This window comes from Pyrus communis, chromosome 2, assembly GCF_963583255.1.
Source record: "Pyrus communis chromosome 2, drPyrComm1.1, whole genome shotgun sequence".
NCBI lineage: Eukaryota > Viridiplantae > Streptophyta > Magnoliopsida > Rosales > Rosaceae > Pyrus > Pyrus communis.
This window is the reverse complement of record NC_084804.1, coordinates 14,473,294-14,496,225: the sequence shown is the minus strand read 5'-3', so window position 1 is coordinate 14,496,225 and position 22,932 is coordinate 14,473,294. Positions and strand designations below refer to the sequence as shown.

The window sequence follows — 22,932 nt, the reverse complement described above, 5'->3', positions numbered from 1 at the left end:
ATGCACCTAAGTTTATGGATGTTCAAGAAGATTGTTTATTCGCAGGCCTTTTGATGGAGCATAATTTATAGCTGTTTAATAGATTCTGTATATTGTTTCCCCAGCGTAGTAAGGTTCCGGCTGTTGAACCAAATTTTAGTCCATATGCTTGATCGTTCCTGCTACTTCCAAATATCACTGTGGACTACTAAATTTTAGGCACTTGGAAGGAAGTCCAACTTTTTCCTCCAGGTCTGCACAAACACAGTTCCTTAATAATTCGAATAATCTCGTCGGCTACGCAAGCTTAATATTCAGTCTTTACTTGGACAAAGTTCTAGTGTGAGTTTTCTTAGTTGCTCACTAATTACTGCAACTCATCATACTACAGAGTTACATGTTTATATTGCTTTGTGCTCCGGGCTCCAACTGAGTTTCTAGGATAAGTATTTTGTGCCTCAAGGAAACTAAGTGGGTTGGTCTTAAGGCGAAGGATCCTGAAAACTCAGGTTCCAAGATTTGATATTCGGGCACAAATAGATCGAGAAACGGTGTTGGCATCATTGTGGATAAGACTCTAGCAAAAGAAGTTGTATATGTTAAGAGGGTCGGGGAGAGAATTATAGCAATCAAGATTGTGATAGGATAAATACTCATCAATGTGGTTAGTGCATATGCATCTCAATTGGGGTTGGATAGGAGTTTGAAGGAGAAATTTGGGAAGGTCTTTGAGAATTGGTTCAAGGAATTTCTCAGATGGAGAAACTACTCAAAGAAGGAGATTTAAAGGGGCATCTAGGTAATGAGACAGACAACTGTAGAGGTTTTCATGGTGGCCGTGGTTTTAGAGAGAGAAACAAGAGTGGGTCATCAAGAACACAAATAGATTTCTTTCTAATGAGGAAGGTGGACCCTATAACTTGTAAGGACTGCAAAGTTATACTAGGGGAGGGTCTGGTTAACCAACATCGATTGTTGGTTATGGATGTACATGCCAAAAGAGATAAAAGGAAGAAAAATACCTTGTTATATCCACGAACTAGATCGTGGAATTTAAAAGGAGAAAAACAAGTCACTTTCAAAGATAAGGTACTTGCCCAATGTGTTTGAGGTTTAGAGGGAAACGCTAGCCAAATGTTGGATTCCATGGCTAGTTGTATCCGAAAAGTTGCAAAAAGGGTATTAGGAGAGTCTAAGGGTTTTGCTCCACATCAATAGGTATCTTGGTGGTGGAAGGAGGAGGTACAAGATAAGATTAAGGCTAAGAATGAATGTTGAAAAGCCTTATACAAGGACAGAACCGATGAAAACTGTATAAGATAACAAAGAAGGAAGCAAAAAAAACCTTGAGAGAAGCAAAGCTAGTGGCTTTGATGACATGTATAAGTAATTAGATACGAAAGAAGAATTGAATATCCATAAACTAGCTGGAACAATGAAAAGGAAGACAAAGAGACTTGAACCAAGTAAGGTGCATTAAGGATGAGAATTTGCACGAGGACATAAAACTTCTGGCCAAATACAAAAACAATTCGATCCCACATAGTTATTGTAAAGCTTAGCATCATCCATTTCGTTGTTATTTGTGGAGTTGCTGGATTCTCTAATGTCCATATTAAAGCACCTAAACCATTGAAACGGTTTCATTTCAAAAACAGGGGTTATATTTGAAAAAGAAGAAGAAGGATGATATGATCTTACCGTAGCTAGCAGTCACATTGGTGAACTTGTGACATCCCACATCGCCCAGGGGTGTGATCCTTAAATGTATATTCCCATCCCTACCTAGCACGAGGCCTTTTGGGAGCTCACTGGCTTCGGGTTCCGTAGGAACTCCGAAGTTAAGCGAGAAGGGGGCTAGAGCAATCCCAGGATGGGTGACCCATCGGGAAGTTCTTGTGTGAGTTCCTAAAAACAAAACCGTGAGGGCGTGGTCGGGGCCCAAAGCGGACAATATCGTGCTACGGTGGTGGAGCGGCCCGGGAAGTGGTCCCCCCTGGGCCGGGATGTGACAATTTGGTATCAGAGCCTAACCCTGGTCGCGTGTGTGCCGACGAGGACGTCGGGCCCCTAAGGGGGGTGGATTGTGACATCCCACATCGCCCAGGGGTGTGATCCTTAAATGTATATTCCCATTCCTACCTAGCACAAGGCCTTTTGAGAGCTCACTGGCTTCGGGTTCCGTAGGAACTCCGAAGTTAAGCGAGAAGGGGGCTAGAGCAATCCCAAGATGGGTGACCCATCGGGAAGTTCTTGTGTGAGTTCCCAAAAACAAAACCGTGAGGGCGTGGTCGGGGCCCAAAGCGGACAATATCGTGCTACGGTGGTGGAGCGGGCCCGGGAAATGATCCGCCCCGGGCCGGGATATGACAATATGGTATCAGAGCCTAACCCTGGCCGCGTGTGTGCCGACGAGGACGTCGGGCCCTTAAGGGGGGTGGATTGTGACATCCCACATCGCCCAGGGGAGTGATCCTTAAATGTATATTCCCATCCCTACCTAGCACGAGGCATTTTGGGAGCTCACTGGCTTTGGGTTCCGTAGGAACTCCGAAGTTAAGCGAGAAGGGGGCTAGAGCAATCCCATGATGGGTGACCCACTGGGAAGTTGCTCGTGAGTTCCCAAAAAGCCTCGTGCTAGGTAGGGATGGGAATATACATTTAAGGATCACTCCCTTGGGCGATGTGGGATGTCACAGAACTAGAGGAAGGAGGGAGCAAAGAGAAATGAGGGAGAGCAATCGGTAGAGAAGATAAAGGAGGAAGAAGAGTCCCACATAGTTAAACGTGCAAATGGATAATCTTAATTATCATTATTTTTTTATTTTAATAAGCAATTAAAAGTTTTTAAAATCTGGGTTAGTGACATGGTTATGCCAACTCATCCTACTTCATTTGGTTTAGGGTTTTGAATTAGGAGATTTGGTCTACTTAGCATTAGCCTTAATATTTATAGTTAATATAATAAAAGGGATTTTTTGATATAGGCGCCTTAGTTTTGAATTTTCTAGATCAAACATCCATGCCTTTTAGTGATTTGATTAAACCTTTTTTTGTCATAATTTTGGTGCTATATGCACATTATATTGTATCAAATTTCCTATAATCTAGCCTTTTGATTACACTCTCCTCTGTTAGAGATAATTGTAAAAAAAAAAAAAAAAAAAAAAGTTGGTTAGATTCAATTTATTTTCACAATAATGCTACAAATTAGCAATAATTATCTACGATTTAAGATATTTTCTTTCCAAAATAGTTTAAAATATTTTTAAATCCCCCAAAATCAAACGTACCGAAATAAGTTTTTCTTTTAGTATGTTAAGAGAAAATAGGACTGAGAATAATATAAACGTACCAATACATAATGTGTACAAAATAAAACGTACCAAAATTGCAAATCAACGTACCAATTAATGATTTTTGTAAATTCAAACGTACCCGCAGATAATATATACGTAATGTATGGTACCTAATAATAATTTGTCAACAACTATACTTAAAAAAATAGCAAAAAAAAATAATTTCACAAAAAAATTGAAAAAATTACATGGAGCTTTTATGTTGATAACCAACTATTTGAAAAAGAAAAAACCATTTGGAAAAAGAAATAATATTAAATGTTTGCATAACATAAAAAAAAAAAAAAAAAAAACTATGATCGAAAAAACATATTTGAAAGAAGAGAAAATATAGTTTAATTACTAATATCTCCACTAAATAAGGAAAAGTGCATCATGTAGATAAAATGATAAATTCAAAAATTATTTTAATTTAAAAAAATATAGGTGACTATTGGTCTAAGCACTTTAATCAAAATTTAAAAAGGCACAGATGTTTAATCTAAATGATCTAGAAAAACTGTAAGGGATTCTAATTTTCCCATAATAAAATTATTTGGACACACAAATTAACACACTGGCACCCCTGCAAAATTACCAACTTATGTTCATAATTAAGAGTTGACCAATATATATTTTGATTTCTATGACACAAAAACTATGAAAAAAAATGGTATATTCAGCACATCTCTTCCCAGAGACCAGGTTCCAAGACGATTCACCCATCATATGGACGGGCTCTCGGTTTCTTATACAGTGCCGTTACTTCCTAATCTCAAGATCCGAGGCTTGAATGCCCGACTACCACCTAGCACTTTTTAGAATCGTGTACCTTTGACATAAAGATGAATGGGGTTAGTAGCAATCATATATGTAGTATGAGATAAATCATAAATTGCGTAACGATATTGACGGCAAAGGAGATATACGAGTAAGAGTAAGATACTGCAAGAAACCATCTAACTCACGATATGAGGTGAGAGAGACAAAGAGATCCATCATACGCGGTAAGAGAGATTTTGGCAGCAAGCTGTGTAGAAGCAGGTTTAAGGGAAACCATGTCAAACTATGTGATAGATCACGAGCATACTTAAGTTGATGAATGTGGAGGCCGGTTGAATAACGAAGTGACCTGTAAGCCTAAGAAATAACTGAGTGGCCACAAGTTCTTTATGTCAACTATCACGATTCACGATATCATCAGTGTAGAGTAAGAAATAAATAATGTAAGAAGAATGTTGATAAATAAAAAGAGAAGAATTTGCAAGACTCTAACAAAAACCGACATGTAACAGAAAAATAACTGAATCGTTAGGACCTTACATGAGGCGTCTGCTTGAGTCATGTAAACATCTTCCTGAAAATAATCATGCAAGAGTGCATTTTTTTTCATCCAAATACCGATGTGGCCATGCACAAGATATATCAAGACTAGAAATTGTTCGAATAGTAGCCGATTTAATGGTACATGACTAAATGTGTCCGCATATGTAGTCAATGTCGAGGCGCTGTTGAAAACCCTGACCACAACACCGGCTTTAAAACGTTCAACAATACTATCCGAATTACACTTGATACGAAAAAACTCAGTTGTAACCTCCGGAGTAAAACATTTATTTCTTCATTCCTGGCTTGAGCCATTGAGAATGCTTGGAAGCTTGAGAGTAACAAGTGGGTTCTCGATAATTAATAGACGTTGACAGAGCATGAGAAGAAGAATATCGAATAGTGCTGTCAGTGCAAGTATTTTTTATTTTTGAAACACATCAGTGCAAGTATTTGGTTGAATATGCCGTCACTAAACCGAGTCGTCACCATAGGATGTGTTCTGCACTGGACTCGTGCCAAGCGCAGGTAGAACAGTGGTGGCGGAAGTGGTGCGACAGTATTGGGGACGGATCCGGCTTCTCTCCACTCCTACTTCTTATACACTCTCATCTTCTTCTATTTTGTGCGATCACGGTTAAATCATGTTAATATTTTATATTAATTTTTTTTATAAAGATAATAAGATAAAAAATAATAATAATAAAAAATATTGACATGATTTAAACGTAACCGTACAAATAAAAATAGATGAGAGTGTATAGGAAGTGAAAGGAGTGAGTGATGCGCTAGGGATCACTGCATCAGTGTGGGGTCTGGGTGCTGGGTGCTGAGCGCCAAAGGCTGTGCAAATGGCGGTTCACAATATTAAGTATACAAGTTAGCAATACAGTTAGTAAGTTGGTTAGAGTAGTTAGGCTCTCCCTTATAAAAACAGTTGTGTAACCTTCATTCTATCAATTAATACAAAAGCATATTTCTCTCTCTAAATCTATCTCTCTGTAAAACTCTCTGTGTTGATCTTTCTTCTCTTCAGCTTTCTTCTTGATTTTCTTTCAATTTCCAAACAGTACAATGTAGCTAACATGGTATCAGAGCGGGTTGTCCTCGTGTGAAGCCAAACGGCCACACGCGCTCCACGTCACCCAGTTGTTGTCCACGTGTAGGCTTGAAAATCCGCCACACGTGCGGGGGCGTGTTGAGAGTTGTCCCACATTGGTGAGGGACAAGGTTTGCTATGTGCTTATATGGTCTTGGGCTACTCCCCATATAGCCAATTGGTTTTATGGTGGAACCTCAATTTCATCACACAACAGGTGTCAGGTGGAGCTGGCTTGAGCTGATGGAAATGAGGAATTTTCAAAAGTAAGCAGGAACCCCGGCTCAGCATTAACAGGTGGTGTCCTCTTCTAATCCAAAATGATATCTGCCCCACTAAAGCGAAATAGTTATTTTATAAAGGAATTTTTAGTAGCACCTTACATATTGTTGAGTATATCCATATAAATATTTATTATTAAATGGCTCATGTATCTTAACATGAAATGACTATTTAACATCAAAAAATATAAAAGAAATTGAATACACAAAAATTATTTACTAATATGAATCCTAACCCTAAATTGGTAGTCTAAACCCGAATCCTAAAATCCTAAAACAAAACCTCCCAAATTGATAGAAGCCTAAACCCTTAAAAAAAAAAAAAAATTGTTACGAACTCGTAACCATGCGTACTTCATCATGGATTTTGTAAGAATTACAACATTTTTTTGTTATCAAAATCTATAACTACTCCACAACCTTTGATTTCTCGAAAAAAAAAAAAAAAAAGAATAAAACCATTATAATATAAACAATTTTTTCTCTAAGTGGTAAGCTTGGCAGTTGGCGCTACTTTCTTTTTTCTTTTAAGTTTTGTACAGTAAAAAGAATTGAACCCATTATAATTTTGAAAAAAGAAAAACAAATTCATCCTTGTCCTATCATTTTTTTTTGGGTCAAAATTTTGTGAGATTGACTCTATAGATGAGTAACAAAGAGGGATGCAAATATTGGATGTGTGCTCTACTAGTAACATAAACCAACAATTGAATATCATGTCATTGACCTCGTAATTAGCATTTACATGTTTAGGGAGAGTCTTGAAATTTGAAGGTGTGGTGAGAATGAACAATGAGAGAATGTTGAATGTGTGTGAAGGCTTTTATTTTATTTTATTTTATTTTTTATTTTTTATTTTTTATTAATGAAACGATAGATGATATGTTCATGACCAAAACCTTTACAAGGCTAATCATGGCCAGGGACATCCTCAATGAGGGTGCCCATGATTAAAACCCAGGGGGGGTGGGAAGATCATCCCAAGTACATTCATGATTAAGCGTAAGACCAAAACGACCAAGTCTATGAGCAACTTCGTTAGCTTGTCAGCAAACATGGGTAAAAGAATCTTCAGTGATTGTAGAGAGAAAAACCTTGATATCCTCAATTATCTAACTTCCACAATCTGAAGTGAATCAGATTAAAAAATGATATGATGAAAACCCCTCGATATCGCTTACAGGACTGCTGAACGGAATGCCAAAGCCTCGGCTTGCTAGGGAGAGAAAGTATCCATAAAATGACCACATATGGCTGTCATAAAAGAACCAAAATCATCTCGAACAATCAGCCCAAACCCACCAAGCTTTGAATCCGTGTTTTAGGCTCCATCAATATTAAGTTTGATGAAGTTGGGAGGAGGGATGGACCATTTGAGGCATATGTTTTGTGAGGTATTGGGAATGTACTGTGCCAACCTAGTATGGGTGAAGTCCTGCCACCAAGTTAAGCAGCGCCCAACAATCACGTCAGGGTTCTCGCAGGTACCAGACCACAATTTTTTATTACGAGCGCCCCAAAGACTCCATAAGATCATAAGCACCAAATCCAACTTGTTTGAGGGAAGAAATGTTATGATTGGATCTAGCCAATCCAGGAGGGTAAGGGGATGGTGATCACGCATCGACAAGCCAAGAGGGGAAGACAACCAGGTGCATTTAGCAAAGGGGCAAAATCACACAATATGGATGACTGATTCCTTGGGGCCATTACAAAGAACACAAGAGGAGTCCAAAGTTAAATGACGATGAGCAAGGTTAGAGCAGGTTGGAACAAATTCCCTACAAAGGCACCATGCACACACTTTTACCTTGGGAGGGACATTGGCATTCCAAATCTTCTCCCAAATCTTCGCATAAGCTGTCGAAGAAGACGAAGATGCCCTACTGCTAAGAGGCAGAGACCATTGTTGAGTTAGGTGGTAAGCGCTGCGCGCAGAAAAATGACCATTCTTCTCGAAATGCCACATCAGAGAGCTCGGGGGTGATTTGACACTGATGGGAATAGAGTGAATCACATTAGCTTCTTCGGATGAGAAGAGAGAATTGAAGGATTCACCCTTCCAGCAATGGTGATCAGAATTGATGAGATCAGCCACCATGGTTAGGGTGCAATCTGGGGGTCGTGGGGAGAACAGCTTGAAGGTCGTCGACAAAGGTATCTAAAGGTCTTCCCAGATTTTGATCCTAGAGCCCCCTCCAACCTGCCAACGAAGACCCAAGGCGAGAATCTTCCTAGCAGCGCAAATACTTTTCTAACAGAATGAGGGATCCGAATTGACCAGAGCATCCCACTATCTTTGGCGCACTAAATGTGGGACGAGCTTTCCAGATGGGAGGTGGAACAAAAATTTAACCAAATTTCGTTCTATGGGACAGCGCGTTCTGTCCCACTCCGTTCCTTCCCATCCCAACATACCTAAAGGAGCATGTTGGAAAGTATTTAGCTTTAAGGACAAAAGCTACCAAAGAGTTTGGCTTCGAGAGGATCCGCCAACCCTGTTTAGCGAGAATGCCCAGATTAAACGCACACAGATTTCAAAACCCAAGTCCACCTTCCGATTTTGGAGAGCACAAATTGTTCCAAGAGCTATAATGGATCATATTCTCCTCGTCATTCCCGCTCCACCAATAAGAAGCAATAAGCTTGTTCAAGTTATCATAAAAAAATTTTTGGGAGCAAGAAGCATCCCATCGTGTAAATGGGGATGGCCTAAGCAATTGCTTTCACTAGAATTTCTTTGCCAGCAGGCTGAGAGGCTTACCCTTCTAGATTTGTAGACGTTTCCACAACCTTTCTTTAATGTACCCAAATCAATTGCTACGATTTCGCCCCACTAAAGTAGGCATCCCTAGATATTTGTCATGTTTGCTCACACACTTAACCCTAAGTAGCTGGGAAAAGTGGGATTTGATCGGGGCCTTAACATTCCTACTAAAACAAACCTCACCCTTGAGTAGGTTGACTTTCTGCCCAGATGCGAGTTCATAAACCTAAAGAGCATTTGAGATTTATCGACATTCATTATCCCTAGCTGGGCAAAAAAGCAAACTGTCTTCGGCGAACAAGAGGTGGTTAATTGACGGAGCTCCAGGGCAGATGGAGATACCCCTCGTTAAACCATTTCGTTCCAAATTATCCATTAGAGCCGACATCCCTTCTGCGCAAAGGAGGAAGAGATAGGGAGAGAGGGGGTCCCCCTGACGAAGAACACAGAAAAGGTAAATAAAGCCCCGTGGGCACCTGTTGACGATGAATGAGTAAAAAACGGAGGAGACAAAAACCATCAATAGATCGACTCATCGATCTGAAAACCCTAGTTTCGAAATGATCCCTCTAAGGTAGCTCTACTCACTAGGGTCATAGGCTTTATTGATGTTCAGTTTGAGAGACAAAAGACCATGTTTCCCCTTGCGACGCAGGAATAAGTGGTTGGAAATCTGACATTGCACAAATTGATCGGTTGCAATTGAGACATATCCCTGGGGTTTTTCTATTTAGGGATAAACAACACCATAATGTAATTAATTTGTTTGAGGATTCTCCCGAAATACAGAAAAGACAAAGTCGCCCTGGTGATATACCAATACCTCTGGAAGAAGAACAACGTCATTCCATATAGACCCTGTGCCGTGGAAGGTTTCATTTAGAATAAGCCGACCTTGATTTCCTCATGAAGGAATCCGAGATTGAGAGAATTATTCATTTCAGTAGTGACCCTGGGTTCGACAAAATTCAGCACCAGGTCACAATTAGCAGTCCCCGACGATGAGTAAAGATTGTCAATGTAAGAGAATAGCATGATCGTTCTCAACCCAGATCCTAGCCTCATTCGTGAGCCTATAATTCGGTTATTGGTTCTTCGATTGTTAGCTCGTCTATGGAAGAAAAAGAGTTTCTTTCCCCCTCTCGGATCCATAACACATGAGATTTTTGACGCCAGAAAGATTCTTCTTGGTCTAGCAATTCGTCAAGACGTTGCAAAAGATTACCCCTAACTCCCATAGAATCCACCGACAGAAGATGTGAGAGAACGCCGAGTTTGGCACGGATCTTCAACATCTCCTCCTGTCGATCCCTGAATAACCTTTGACTTCATTTAAGAGAGCAATTCTGGTTGATCGGATTTTTTTGGACCACTTGGAACATGGGTACGCCAACAAAAGATTTGGACCAGGCATACATGATCACATCTTCACAATTATCATGACTGGCCCAAAACGCCTCAAAACAGAAGTTATTCCTTCATTTCTTCCAAGGTTTTGGAGTTCCGTTAACTGAAAGAGATAAGGGCACGTGGCGGATTTACTAAGGTTAAGGTGGGTAACCGTGGCCACGTCGAAGAGAGTTTTCCATTGATTTGAGACTAAAACATGATCAAGACGCTTATTGATCCCATAGAGCAACTTTAAACTGATGCATTAACTGCACATTGAAGTTTACAGCATTTCCTTTGACAATACAACCTCCATGCATTTACAAATTCAATTTTACTTTGCATGAGCATTGAAAACTTCTACCAATGTTGGAAAACTTCTACTAATGTACTGGGCATTCATTACCCACCAATCTTTTCAACAGAGCAACAAAGTTAAATTTGTAGATAAAAAAGCGCCTAAGGCCGGGAAGGTGGGCCTACTGGCTACTGTGTGCTTGCCACTAGCCACTATAATAAAGCCTGTGTGCTTGCCACTAGCCACTAGCCACTACCATAAAGCCCCGTAGTAGCATTATCAATGATCAAATATTCTTTTAAGTAACTTTGTCCCCATACCTAATCAGCACTACGAATTTAATGTTCCTATGTATTTACACGTTTTCTGACATGGAGAAATGGAGTTGATTGTATTCAAGTTTTCAACATTATTGTCATCGCCATCGGAACTTTGTTTTACATCAACTGCAGACCATTAACATTTATTCTTCGTCTTCTGCGGCCGATTCTGATGTAGCTGATTTTTAATTGGTTGGTTTCGATGGCAAGCTGATAAACTCTTTTTAATAATTATATATACATTTTGAAAATACGGATCGTCACAGGAATGTAACATTGGCATAAAAGTTACTCTCGTATAGACAACATGATTAGTCATTTCCACACAAGTTTTTCTTGCTTACTTTCCAACTAAGTTCTAGGCCTTCTCATGACCTCTCGATAGCGTCGAAATATAAATTTCAAATCTTAGGCAATCTCTAATAGTGACGGATTATATTCTTAACCCTCTATGATTTTGTAGTGTAAAATTGACTTGTTTTTATTTTTTTAGGAATTATAAAAAGGTAATTAATCGATAGTGCTTAGAAATTTCTTTGAAATAAATTGGTCACTAATTGTGAATGTACAAAGCTTTGTACGTAAAACGTGTAAAATACGAAAATTGAATGAGAAAGAGTGAGCTTATTATTATTTTTTTTAAAATTAAATTAAATTTATTTATTTAAACTACAAGCAATATTCTATATTAGTCTATATTAAGAGAAGGCGAGAGGGTCTGAATTGACACAATGTGGGTTAAAGAGAAATGCCCCCAACCATAAAGACAATTCACCCCTTTACGTAATGGTTGAACAAGTACATAACCTGGGTGCTACGGTTACCCACTAGGTGTACGTTAGTTGTCTCTGTCAAGATTAAGTTTTATAGATGGTTTGCTGATCAAAAGTTGAAACTTGTGGATGGAAAATAAGAAGAGTAACACTAGAGAGACTAAATTTGTATATTAAATTTGCAAATAAAATGACGTGTAACCAATAAAAAAGAAATGCGTTAATCAACGCTTAAGTAATAATTAAAGCATCAACTTTCATGTCATTTAGTTTACAAAGTTTAGTCTACAAATTTAGTCTCCCTAACATTGTCAAAAAAAGTAAAAAAAATTATGCAGGGATGACTTGTGAGTTGTGACTTGTAAGCCTTAATGAAAGTAATGAACCGGTGAGGATGTGCCTTTTTTTTGTCTTTCTTCTTATGGTGAAATCAAACTAAATGGGCTGAGACTTTATAATTCAATGAATTGATTTGTCACTTGTGCTCGGAAAGTTAGAGTCCAAATCTTGTTCAATTCAATTGGTGAATAACTATATTCTTAGCCCTCGGTAATTTTGTAGTGTGAAAATTATAAAAATGTCGTCAATCGAAGTTGCTTGGAAATTTCTTCAAACTGATCATTGAACAGGAAAACTTTACAACCATGCACGCAAAGAGCGTAAAGGTAGGGCCCCATCTTATGCGGCCCTTTTATACTTTTACGATCGTTCATCTCTCACTCATTGATATTCCTGAACGAGCCTTTGGAACTTTAGTCAAAAGCCAATTCAATAGCTTTGAAAGTAGGGGTGGCAAATTAATTATTAAATTATTAATGAATAACTATTAAAACTCGTTTAGTTTGATTTTTAACATAACATAGTGGTAAGATTGATAGTTTTAATGATTGTGTAATACATTATGGTGATGTCAAACTAAATGAGTTTGAGACTCCAATGACTTGATTTGTCACATGTGTTGGGAAAGATAGATACCAAATCTTATTTAATCTCCATCCATGAACACGTATATACTTTTTTTTTTTTGAAAAATGAGGACAATTGGAGCAAGTTGCAACTATCCATCTTTTCTGAGGGTGAAAAGGCTATAAGAGCTTTATACCCTGCGGTTCATGATTTTGTAGTGTAAAATTCACTTTTTTTAAAAATAAAAAATTAACGAAATGTCGCAATCAAAGGTGCTTGGAAATTTTGCTTCGAAGAAATTGGTGACTAATTAACTGGGAAAATTCAAAGCCATGTACGCAAACCGCGTAAAGAGAGGCCCCATCCCATGTGCCCTTTTTTATGCTTTTGCAACTGTTCATCTCTTACTCATTGCTTTTCCGGAAGAGCATTTGGAACTTCGTGCATTTACTCAAATGCCAATTCAAGTAAAATTCGGAACTAGTCTCCCTTTCTCTCTCGTTTCATTAGATCCTCGTCAATTCTTGACTACTCTCTCTCTCTTGCTTTGCTTTATTGGATCCTCCTAAATTTTGAACCAGTCCCTCTTTCTACTCTATTGACAATTAATCTCTCTGCACAACTACTTCCTGGATCTGAAAACTAGAGGTTATGGATATGGTTTCTTCTTCTTCTTCATCCGCTGCTGATACAAAAAAGTAATTGTTTTGGATATTATTTTGAAGGTGGAGAAAATAAACAAGCCCTTGTCAAATTGGTAAGTTTTCAGAGGTTAGTCGGTGTTTATTGATACTGTTTAAGGCTCTTACTGTATTTTTTGTCATTTCTTTTTAATTAATAAGTTTAGGTGTTATGTTATGCTGGCATTTAATTTGCTAATTAATTTTTGTTATGTCTGCTGTTAATTTCTTCGCTGGTGACCTGTCACCGGATGTCACTTTGCTTTTGTTCGCATCTTGATCAATTGTCTTCCTTTTGACGTTTGGATTAAACGGTTCTCTTAACAGAGGTTCTGAAAAGCTTCATTACAAAAGATTGAAAGAGAAAGCTCAAATGGAAATAGAAAAGAAGGAAGAGAACAGAAGAAAGAGGTCTCAAGTTTATTTTTTGTGTGGTGTTTTTTGGTATGCATAATAATCTGATTTATGTTTATTGACTATACGAAACATAACCAAAACTTCACTTGCAGGAATCGATCAGGTGACGATGATGATACTGATTGTGAGGGGAGCAACGCAACGAGACAAGGTTTGTATCGATCAGGTGACGATGATGATACTGATTCTGATGGGAGCACAGCAAGGAGACAAGGTTTACATCGATCAGGTGACGATGATGATACTGATTCTGATTCGTACTTTTTTATATCATTTTATGGTTTTCAACTACTGGTAGTTTTACATGCTGAGATGACGTCGTTCATATCAAGATTGCAAATATATGAATATCTTTCTTTAAATTATAGTTTTTTTTCAAAGAAAATATGTGCCTATCATGTGCCCCATTTCTATTTTCGTTCATCTCTCACCTCATTGAAATTTTGTGCATGTAGTTAAAAGCTAATTCTAAGTAAATTCTCCTTAATTCGGTGCAACGTAATAATATTATTTCTCTTTAATAATTAATCTCTCTGCAACTACATCTTTTTGCTGGATCTGAAAACTAGAGGTTATTCATATGGCGTCTTCTTCTTCATCCGTTGCTGCTCCTGTTGATGCTGATGATACAAAAAAGTACGACGTGTTTATTAGTTTCAGAGGTGATGACACCCGCCGTACCTTTACCAGCCACCTTCTCGCTGCCTTACTCGAGAAAAAAATCACAACCTATATTGATGACAAGCTTAAGAGAGGAGATGAAATCGCACCTGCCCTTCTCGAAGCAATCGAGGAATCACAGCTTTCGGTGATCATTTTCTCGAAAGACTATGCTTCTTCCACTTGGTGTTTGGATGAGCTTGTGCATATCCTAGAATGCATGGAAAAACATGGCCAGTTGGTTATACCCATTTTTTACGACGCCATTCCATCGGATGTACGAAAACAACGGGGAAGTTATGCACTTGATCTACTTGAACAACGTTTTGAGAACAGTATCGACAAGGTGCACAAGTGGAGGGTTGCTTTGACGAATGCAGCTAACATATCTGGCTTTTATTCAAAAAATTATGGGTAACTAACTAATTCTTTAACGTGTATTAAATTATAAATTTTCTTTTAACTTGTGACGATTTTATTTGTGCTAAGATTTTTTAAGGTATATATATATATATATATATATTTAAGACTAACTATTGCTTTCTTTCATAATCATGTATGCCAGGACGGATGCCGACTTAGTTAAGGAAGTTGTAAAGGATATTTGGACCAAATTGTGTCGTGAATCATCCTGCAATTTAAAGGGCTATGTTGGAATTGAAGGCCGCATCAAGAAGATCGAATCGCTATTAAGCATTCATTCACCGGACGCTTGCATCACTGTAGGTATTTGGGGCATGGGTGGTATTGGCAAGACCACCCTTGCTGAAATTGTATTTCACAAACTCTCTTCTACATTCGAAGCTTCTTGTTTTGTTAAGAATGTTAGGGAAAACTCAGAAAAAGCAGATGGACTAGATCACTTGGAAAAAACACTTCTTAAGGAGATATTGAAGGAAGAAGGTCTATCTATAGGATTAACTAGTGTTCAAAAAAGGCTCAGCCGCACAAAGGTCTTCATTGTTCTTGATGATGTGAGTAGTTCAATGCAAGTGGAACGTTTAGCTGGCGATCGTCTCCTGTATGGCACTGGAAGTAGAATCATTATAACAAGTAGAGATAGGGGCACACTTAGGCAAGCTGTTGAAGAGGACAATATCTACGAGGTTAAGGTATTAAAATTGGATGACGCTCTTCAGCTCTTCTGTTCGCGTGCTTTCAAGAATAACAGTATTCGTAGAACAAATTATAAGGAGTTGGCAGAAAAGGTCGTGCATTATGCTAGAGGCGTTCCTTTAGCTCTTGCAGTTCTGGGGTCCTTGTTCTTCAATTGCAAAACCAAAGAAGACTGGGATGATGAATTCAACAAATTGAAACGATTTTCCAGTGGAGATATCCAGAAAGTGTTGAGAATAAGTTATGATAGATTGGAAAAAAATGAGAAGGAGATATTTCTGGATATAGCATGTTTTTATAAAGGGCAGCGTCTGTGTGAGGTAAAACGAAGTTTAGATGCTCGCGGATTCTATGCGAGAGCCGGAGTTAGAATTCTCATTGATATGTCTCTCATATCAATTGAATCATATAAGGAATGTCAACCCATAGAGATGGAGGATATATTTTTCTTAGATATGTTTCACATAGAGATGCACGATTCGCTACAAGAAATGGGAAGGACAATTGTTCAAGAACAAGGTATTAACGATCCTGGTAAACGGAGTCGGTTGTTCACTAGTGAGGATGTCTATCGTGTATTGAAGAGTAACACAGTAAGAGCCAAATGCATTCTTTTTTTTTTTCTTTCTTTTTTTAAGAAAAAAAATTACAAACTTTAGATGATAACAGAACAAAGTAAAACTCATTTAAAATAAAGAAGTCAGATTGTTAAAAGAACTTGATTGAATTTTTATTGTGTTTGGAAGTGTTTGGAATATGAACAAAATTTTGTTTATTTAGACAAGTAGAGGAGGATACAATTATGTTGGATATTTGACTAGACTAAGAGAATTATACGTCATTACCATCGCAAATACTGTTTGTTCCAATTGTGCGTTACATTTGGAATCTGTTGAAAAAAATGTGCGTTACATTTTAACATGTTGAAAACATATATTCACATTTAAACTTTCTTCTTATTGCTAGGAGACTCCAAATGTTGAAGCCATAAACGTTAATTGGTCCATGATTGAGGAGGGAGCATTGATACATGCAGACTTCAAAAAGATGTCTAACCTAATAATGCTAAGATCGTTTGGCGAAATGACTGCTTATCTAGACCTTCCCGATTCTCTTCGTTATCTTGAGTGGCCTCATTATCCACTGGAATCTTTGCCGTCAAATTTTTGTTTGGAAAATCTAGTTGAGCTTCATATGCCTAGTAGCAAAGCTAAGAAGCTTTGGAAAGAAGACCAGGTATATTATATTATATGCCCATTTTAATTCTTGAAAAAAATCAAGTGTAGAAATTAATTATATTAATTCTTGATTTGTCTCTTGACTCTTGTTACAGAGACTTGTGAACTTAAAAGTTATCGATCTGCATTGCTCTACAAATCTAACTGGAGTTCCAAATCTCTCTAGGAGTCTAAAAATTGTGAAGATAAATCTCTCGTACTGTTCAAGTTTGGTTGAAGTTCCATTGTATTTTCAACATCTTGACAATCTTACTCATCTTGATCTTGGATTGTGCACGAGTCTCAAGTATCTTCCAGAGGTGACAGGAAATATTCAATACTTAGATTTACACGGCACTGGTATAAAGGTGTTGCCTGAATCAGTTTGGTCTAACGAAAATATTTCATACTTGAATATAAGTCGTTGTAAAGACCTTGAGAAACTTCCAAGCAACAGGTGTAAAATGAAAGTTTCTGGTTGTTTTTATCTAGATGGCTGCACATCCCTTGGCGAGTTTTCTGAGCTTCCCAAGGATATAACCACATTATCATTGGTTCATTGCAAGAGACTTGTGAGTCTACCGAACGACATTTGTAAGTTGAAATATCTTGGGAGACTTGATCTCAATGATTGCTCTAGATTTTCCAAATTCCTTGAAATCTTGACGCCAATGGAACATTTGGTGTCTCTTAGTTTGGGAAGGACAGCTGTCGAAATGCTTCCTTCGTCTATTGAAAATCTAGTTGGGCTTCAAACTTTAGACCTTAGTGGCTGCAAGCACCTTAAGGATGTCCCTGATGGTCTCGTTTGCTCAACCTCATTGCAGAAATTAAATCTGAGTGGAACCAAGGTTAGGAGCATACCTGCAAGCATCAAACAAGCTTCTCAGTTGTCTGAACTCTTCTTAGTCGGCTGCAAGCAGCTTCAATCTTTACCAGAGCTCCCAGTGCAATGTATTGTTGAAGCTCAAGGCTGCACGTCGCTGAAGACAGTGTCAAGTACAAGGACAGCACTCACACAAGGTTGGGTTCAACATGATCGTTTTTGCAAATGTTTTATTAATTGCCCAAAATTGGATAATAATGCAAGGAGCAACATAATGGAAGAAGCACAAATTAGAATTATGCGAGAGGCAACTAGTGCTCCATCAAAGGACACTCCTTGGCATCAAATTAATGTTGTATGTCCGGGAAAAGAAATTCCAAATTGGTTCAGCTATCAAAGTGAGGGATCTTCAGTGAACATCAAGCTTCGTCCAGATTGGTTTCAAACAGGTTTATTTGGTTTCGCTCTGTCTGCTGTTGTTTCTGGGGTTTCAGAGCAGCATTGTTACTTGACTGTAAATGCTAATTTCATGGGTGGCAGACTGTTCACTTCTAAAATCTATATCAGAAGCAGCTGCCAGAATCACGTGTATGTGTGGAATGAGGCCTTTAGAAGTGAAGAGGTAGAACAAGATTGCTCCCCTGATTTTTTTAAACTTGCTATTGCTAATGAGGCCTCTGTTGTCTTCCGCCTGGTGGGATTAAAAACATTTGCTTCTGCTTCCCGTATGAAGGTGGAAAGCTGTGGTATATGCTGCTTGTATGCCGAAGATGCTGAGAAATTCAAATTTGATCATGTCTTCATGTCGAGGGAACCAAAAGTAGAAGAAGAAACAAGACAAGATGACGATTCCAAAGGTGGGCGATCAAGTGATGAGTCTGAAGATGATTCCAAAGGTGGGCGATCAAGTGATGAGCCTGAAGCCAGAGGATCAAGTGATATGGCTGAAGCGAGTTATTTTCCTAGTGATTGTTGGAGTAATGAACATGGGTCTGAAGCCGGTGGAACTTATTAGGATTTAGAATTTTAATCCAACAATCCTAAGCATCATTATACAATAGAATCAGGAAAAACTTTATGAGAAATTTGTACTTTGAGAGCTCACTTGTCTGTCCAAGAAATAAGACAACAAATAGGCAAGGCTTTTATTATTTTGGTATCTTTAAGGCGCAAGTTATGGACAAGTGTGTAGTGTCCTATTTGTTATCATTAAAACTTGATTTCCAAGTCCAGCGGCATCTTGAAATTTGCCTTTATATCATAAACATAGACATTAATTAACACCACACCAGGGCAATGTAAAAATCTCATGACCAAGCGCAATAGTTTGAACATTTGACACTACAAAAATATGCGATTGTTCGATGGCTAAACTGCAATGAGCAAAAATATATGAATGGCCCGATTGGACTAACACCGGCAAAACTCAGTGTTCTTGTTTGAACCAAACAAAGATCAGCAAAACAAATTTTATTAGAGAGGGTAAAATATTACAGCAAATTAAGGCTGAAAAAAGAAAGGCACATACCCAATTTAATAATACAATCATCAAATTTGTAAGAACGATAAAACTGAAAGGGTCTTCGCTTCAATAGGACTAGGGACATTCCAAAATTAAGGAGAAAAATTATACGTCGCACTAAGAGATAAAGGAAAAAAGGAATAAAGAAAAAGCGGGATGCATACACAAAGAAATGAAATACAAAAGATACATTACAAGTTCGATGGCTGAACTGCATTTTGACCCAGAAATATTCAATTTTCTCTCTAGCATCCGAAATTTCTTTCTCCAAGTCTTTGGGATATTGTTATGGTTTGACACTTATCAGGAAGTAACATGCGCACATAACTTTGCTGCTCAAGATGAAAAAATTGGGGGAACATGTTTTCTAAGTACCTTTTTATCAGCTTCGATTGCTTCTTTGAACTTTGAGTTCAGTGAGTTAACCTCCTCTGTACTCGGTTGATTTACAAGATGTTTCTCCAATTCTGGTACTGTGGGTTTCTACTGATTGGCCTGCTGCTTTTCCTAAGCATGAGAAGGAGCAACTGGCTTCGGTGGTCTTCCTCCAGCTGGGGTTGCCATGTGCCGAGCACCTGGACCGGGCATCTGTTGCTGTTGTTGAAAGCCTTTTAAAGTGAAAAATAAGAAACTATTCTCCATCGAAGAAAGACATGGTTTCGAAAATTAAAAGTGATTTGTTTTATGGATGAATACCGGAAGCAGGTCTGAGGTCTCCAGGCTACATTGCCAGCATTGGAGTAATTATTTGCAGGTTGAGAAATATTAGATAAATTAAACATAACATTGCTTGGTAGCATTGCTGGAAGAGGGCATCCCTCCCTAAACTGCTCCATCAAAGATAATGCGACACAGTGACAAGTCTAAGGGCATTGTAAAACTCTGCCTGACCAAGGGAAACCAGTCTGCCTCTGGTCTGCATGTGCCCATGTCTGCCAATAAATATAAGCAACCAATATAAACAGAACAGATCCAAACTTCTGTTACAAAAAGATAATGAGAAGGTGCATTCATATAAGCAATATTTAACATAATATGCCCCCGGTGATCATTTTATATGGAAGTTCCTTCAGCAAAACAAGTATACAGCTTCAAGAACCTATTTGTCGATACAATCATGACCCAAGTACATTTCCCCTGTATGCGACAATCCCAATTATTCCATAGTCATCTTATGCTGCAGGTTTTCACTACTACACAATTGTAATGTAATAAACAATACTTGGTCAATCCTTGGGTCATATAACACATTTCTAAAGTCTGCTTACCACCTCAGGTCGAACTGATACACCAGAAAGTAAATTAATGACCTGATAACATCACTCTCTCAACCTCACTATTTGTAGTATAAATCCTTCATCTACTTACTTTCTACCGTTTGACTATCAATTCCGCATTTATACTAACACGAAATAAAAATCTCAACTTAGATAAGAGAATTAAGACATCGCGAACTCACATTTATCACTTCAACTACAATTAGACTGAAAATTCAAAATCAATCTGATTCGGAACACGTTTCCACCAGCATCAAATCCCGATCAACCACTATAATTACAAAAATATAATACACTTCCAATTATACATAAATCACAAGCATATACATATATATAGAGTAGTTGCGCAAGGACCTGTTTGGGGAGACCGGATCCCTAGAAGAAAGCGACGGCTTCATTACCACTAATCTGGCCATCGCGTTCCAAATCGGCTCGTCGGAAATACACATCGAAGAGATCCAAATTCGCTGATTGGCTCTGCGCCTACGCCATCGCCACCGTCGGATTGCGATTCGCGGAAGATCAGACCAAGGAATCAAGTGAGAGCGCCGCGTGCTCAAGCTGCCGTACGCTTGAGGAGCGCCGGGGAGAACGACGTACAACGGGAATTTGGTTACCTTTCTTCTATGATTCGGAGGAAAATCTGAACACGACGGAGATGCCAATTGTTTTAGGTAAAAAAGCGGTCGTTGTTAATCGATTTTTTTGTTTTGATTTTTTGTGATAAAAATGGTTGTATCAAAAACGTGCACAAGTTTATGTTTTGTTTTGATTTTTTTGTTTTGGCAAGTTTGTGTTTTCGATTTGTCAACTTGTACATAGTGGGGAAACAAAAACGTGCACATAGATAAAGGTACAAATTAATGCGACATTGAGAAGGAAGCTACAATTTAGAAATCAGAGTGATTTGTTTGCTAGATATTTGATATGTTATATTGTTAGACTGTAAACTGCAGCTGCAAATCATTCTGTAAATTCGATTAAAGAGGAAACATAATTCATAATCTAAACACACTCATTGATTATGTACTGTTATCATGACCAACAAGCAGCTTATCTCCACGATGATGTTGTGTTTGCGTTTCATTGGTTTCACGTCCTCTTCTTCTTTAACAAGACGATCGATGATTAATGTTCTAAAATATGATCATAAAAATCTTCACCAAAAAAAAAAAAAAGAAGATTTTAAACCCTTTAAATAACTTCATTAGTTGGTATAATTAAGGGAATTTGATTGATCCCTTTTGTGATCTCCACATTTTCGCTATTTAATTAGTCCCTAAAAATTCTTGTATTGCATGATGTGCATGGAAAGGTCTATTAAATAAAACATGAGGGATCTTTGAAGGAGTACTAAGTTTCGGATCAAAATCGAATCAAAATCAACGAACCGACCCTAATGATTGATGTAATTAGTAAACATCAACACTATTGTAATGCATTCTAAATTGGAGCTACAACCTTGTCTAGTTTCCATTTTTTTGTAATTGTATATGTTTGTTTGGCGTATGTCGCCGGCCACTCTGCATTGAAGTGTTCAACTCCATTGTGGGAGCTTCTTTTGTTCTCAGTTGTAGCAAATGTCTCAATCACCGAGACGAATTTATGTGCTCCTAACTATTTTTTTAATATGAATAGTTGCACCTTCTTATTTGCAAATGCTAAGAATAGTTGCTCATGTGTGAGTAAATTGTAAGTTATGAATACGGACATAACTTGGATTCTAATTGGGAAGTTGGTGTTACAACATAGATATTAAAGTTGAGCATTATTCATGTGGTATGTGTGATGAAATGGATTTTTGCATGGAAAAGTGTTTCGAAGGAAGCCAAGATAACCATGGCAATGGTGGGACAGATCATCTTTACATTGACTGAGGTAAAAATTAAAAGAAAACTAATGAAAAAGACTTGAAAACTATGAGTTTTAACGATAAAGACAAAATAAAGGGTAAAATGAATAGTACCAGGATTGACTTTTTAGTGTAAAAATGTGGTTTTTTGTTAAAGTGAACAGTACCGTAGACTTTTCGTTAAAACTCCTAAAAATTAATGCTAAAGGTTTCTTATGTGCTTGTGTGGCTATCTTGTGTACATCAATACACCAAATTGTATGCATCATTCACATTTCACCATCCTTCCAATTACATTTGGGAACAAAAAAAATCTGCGCAAAATCTGTTCTCCATTCAAAGAATGTAATCTCCATCTATGTTATCAATGGCATGTTGCTACTCACTTCTACAAATGTGAGAAATTTTTCAGTCTGGTAAACTAGTGCCGTTTTTCAATCCCGATGAACTATATTAAATAAATTATTATTAAATAACTCTTGATTTGGTTAATATGGAAAGAAAAGGAAATTAGGGTATATTATTTTATATTAATAGAATATTACTTATTTATTTTGTCAGACATTTATCCATTAGTGGGTTCTGATTGGATTGGACACTTGGCTCAACTGGTGTAGCATCTAAGAGCAGTTCCATCGTGTGCTCTAGCCAGAGTGACAGGCGCAGGAACAGGGCCATGTAGCCCGAGTGATGAAGTCCAGCGTGTGTTGGCGAGCGAGCCCGAGCAGGCCCGAGGGAGAGGCTCGACGATTCGTGCCGGGCGCCTGAAGGGAATGTGACGTGGGCTGACGTCAGAGTGACATCAGCCACAATATAAAATTAATAAAAATATTAAATATTAAAAAAAAATAAAAAAAAATGAAAACCCAGTAGGCTTCGAACTCAACAG

The 22,932-nt window shown here is 38.0% G+C and overlaps 1 protein-coding gene across 1 annotated transcript; it reads left to right on the top strand.

Moving 5' to 3' along the window:
* The first annotated feature begins 14,153 nt into the window (after positions 1-14,153).
* Positions 14,154-18,407, top strand: LOC137727035 (TMV resistance protein N-like). Its single transcript, XM_068465978.1, has 4 exons — positions 14,154-14,647; positions 14,799-15,942; positions 16,316-16,585; positions 16,683-18,407. The coding sequence occupies exons 1-4, from the start codon at positions 14,154-14,156 to the stop codon at positions 18,405-18,407; spliced, it is 3,633 nt and encodes a 1,210-aa protein (XP_068322079.1).
* The last annotated feature ends 4,525 nt before the right edge of the window (positions 18,408-22,932 follow it).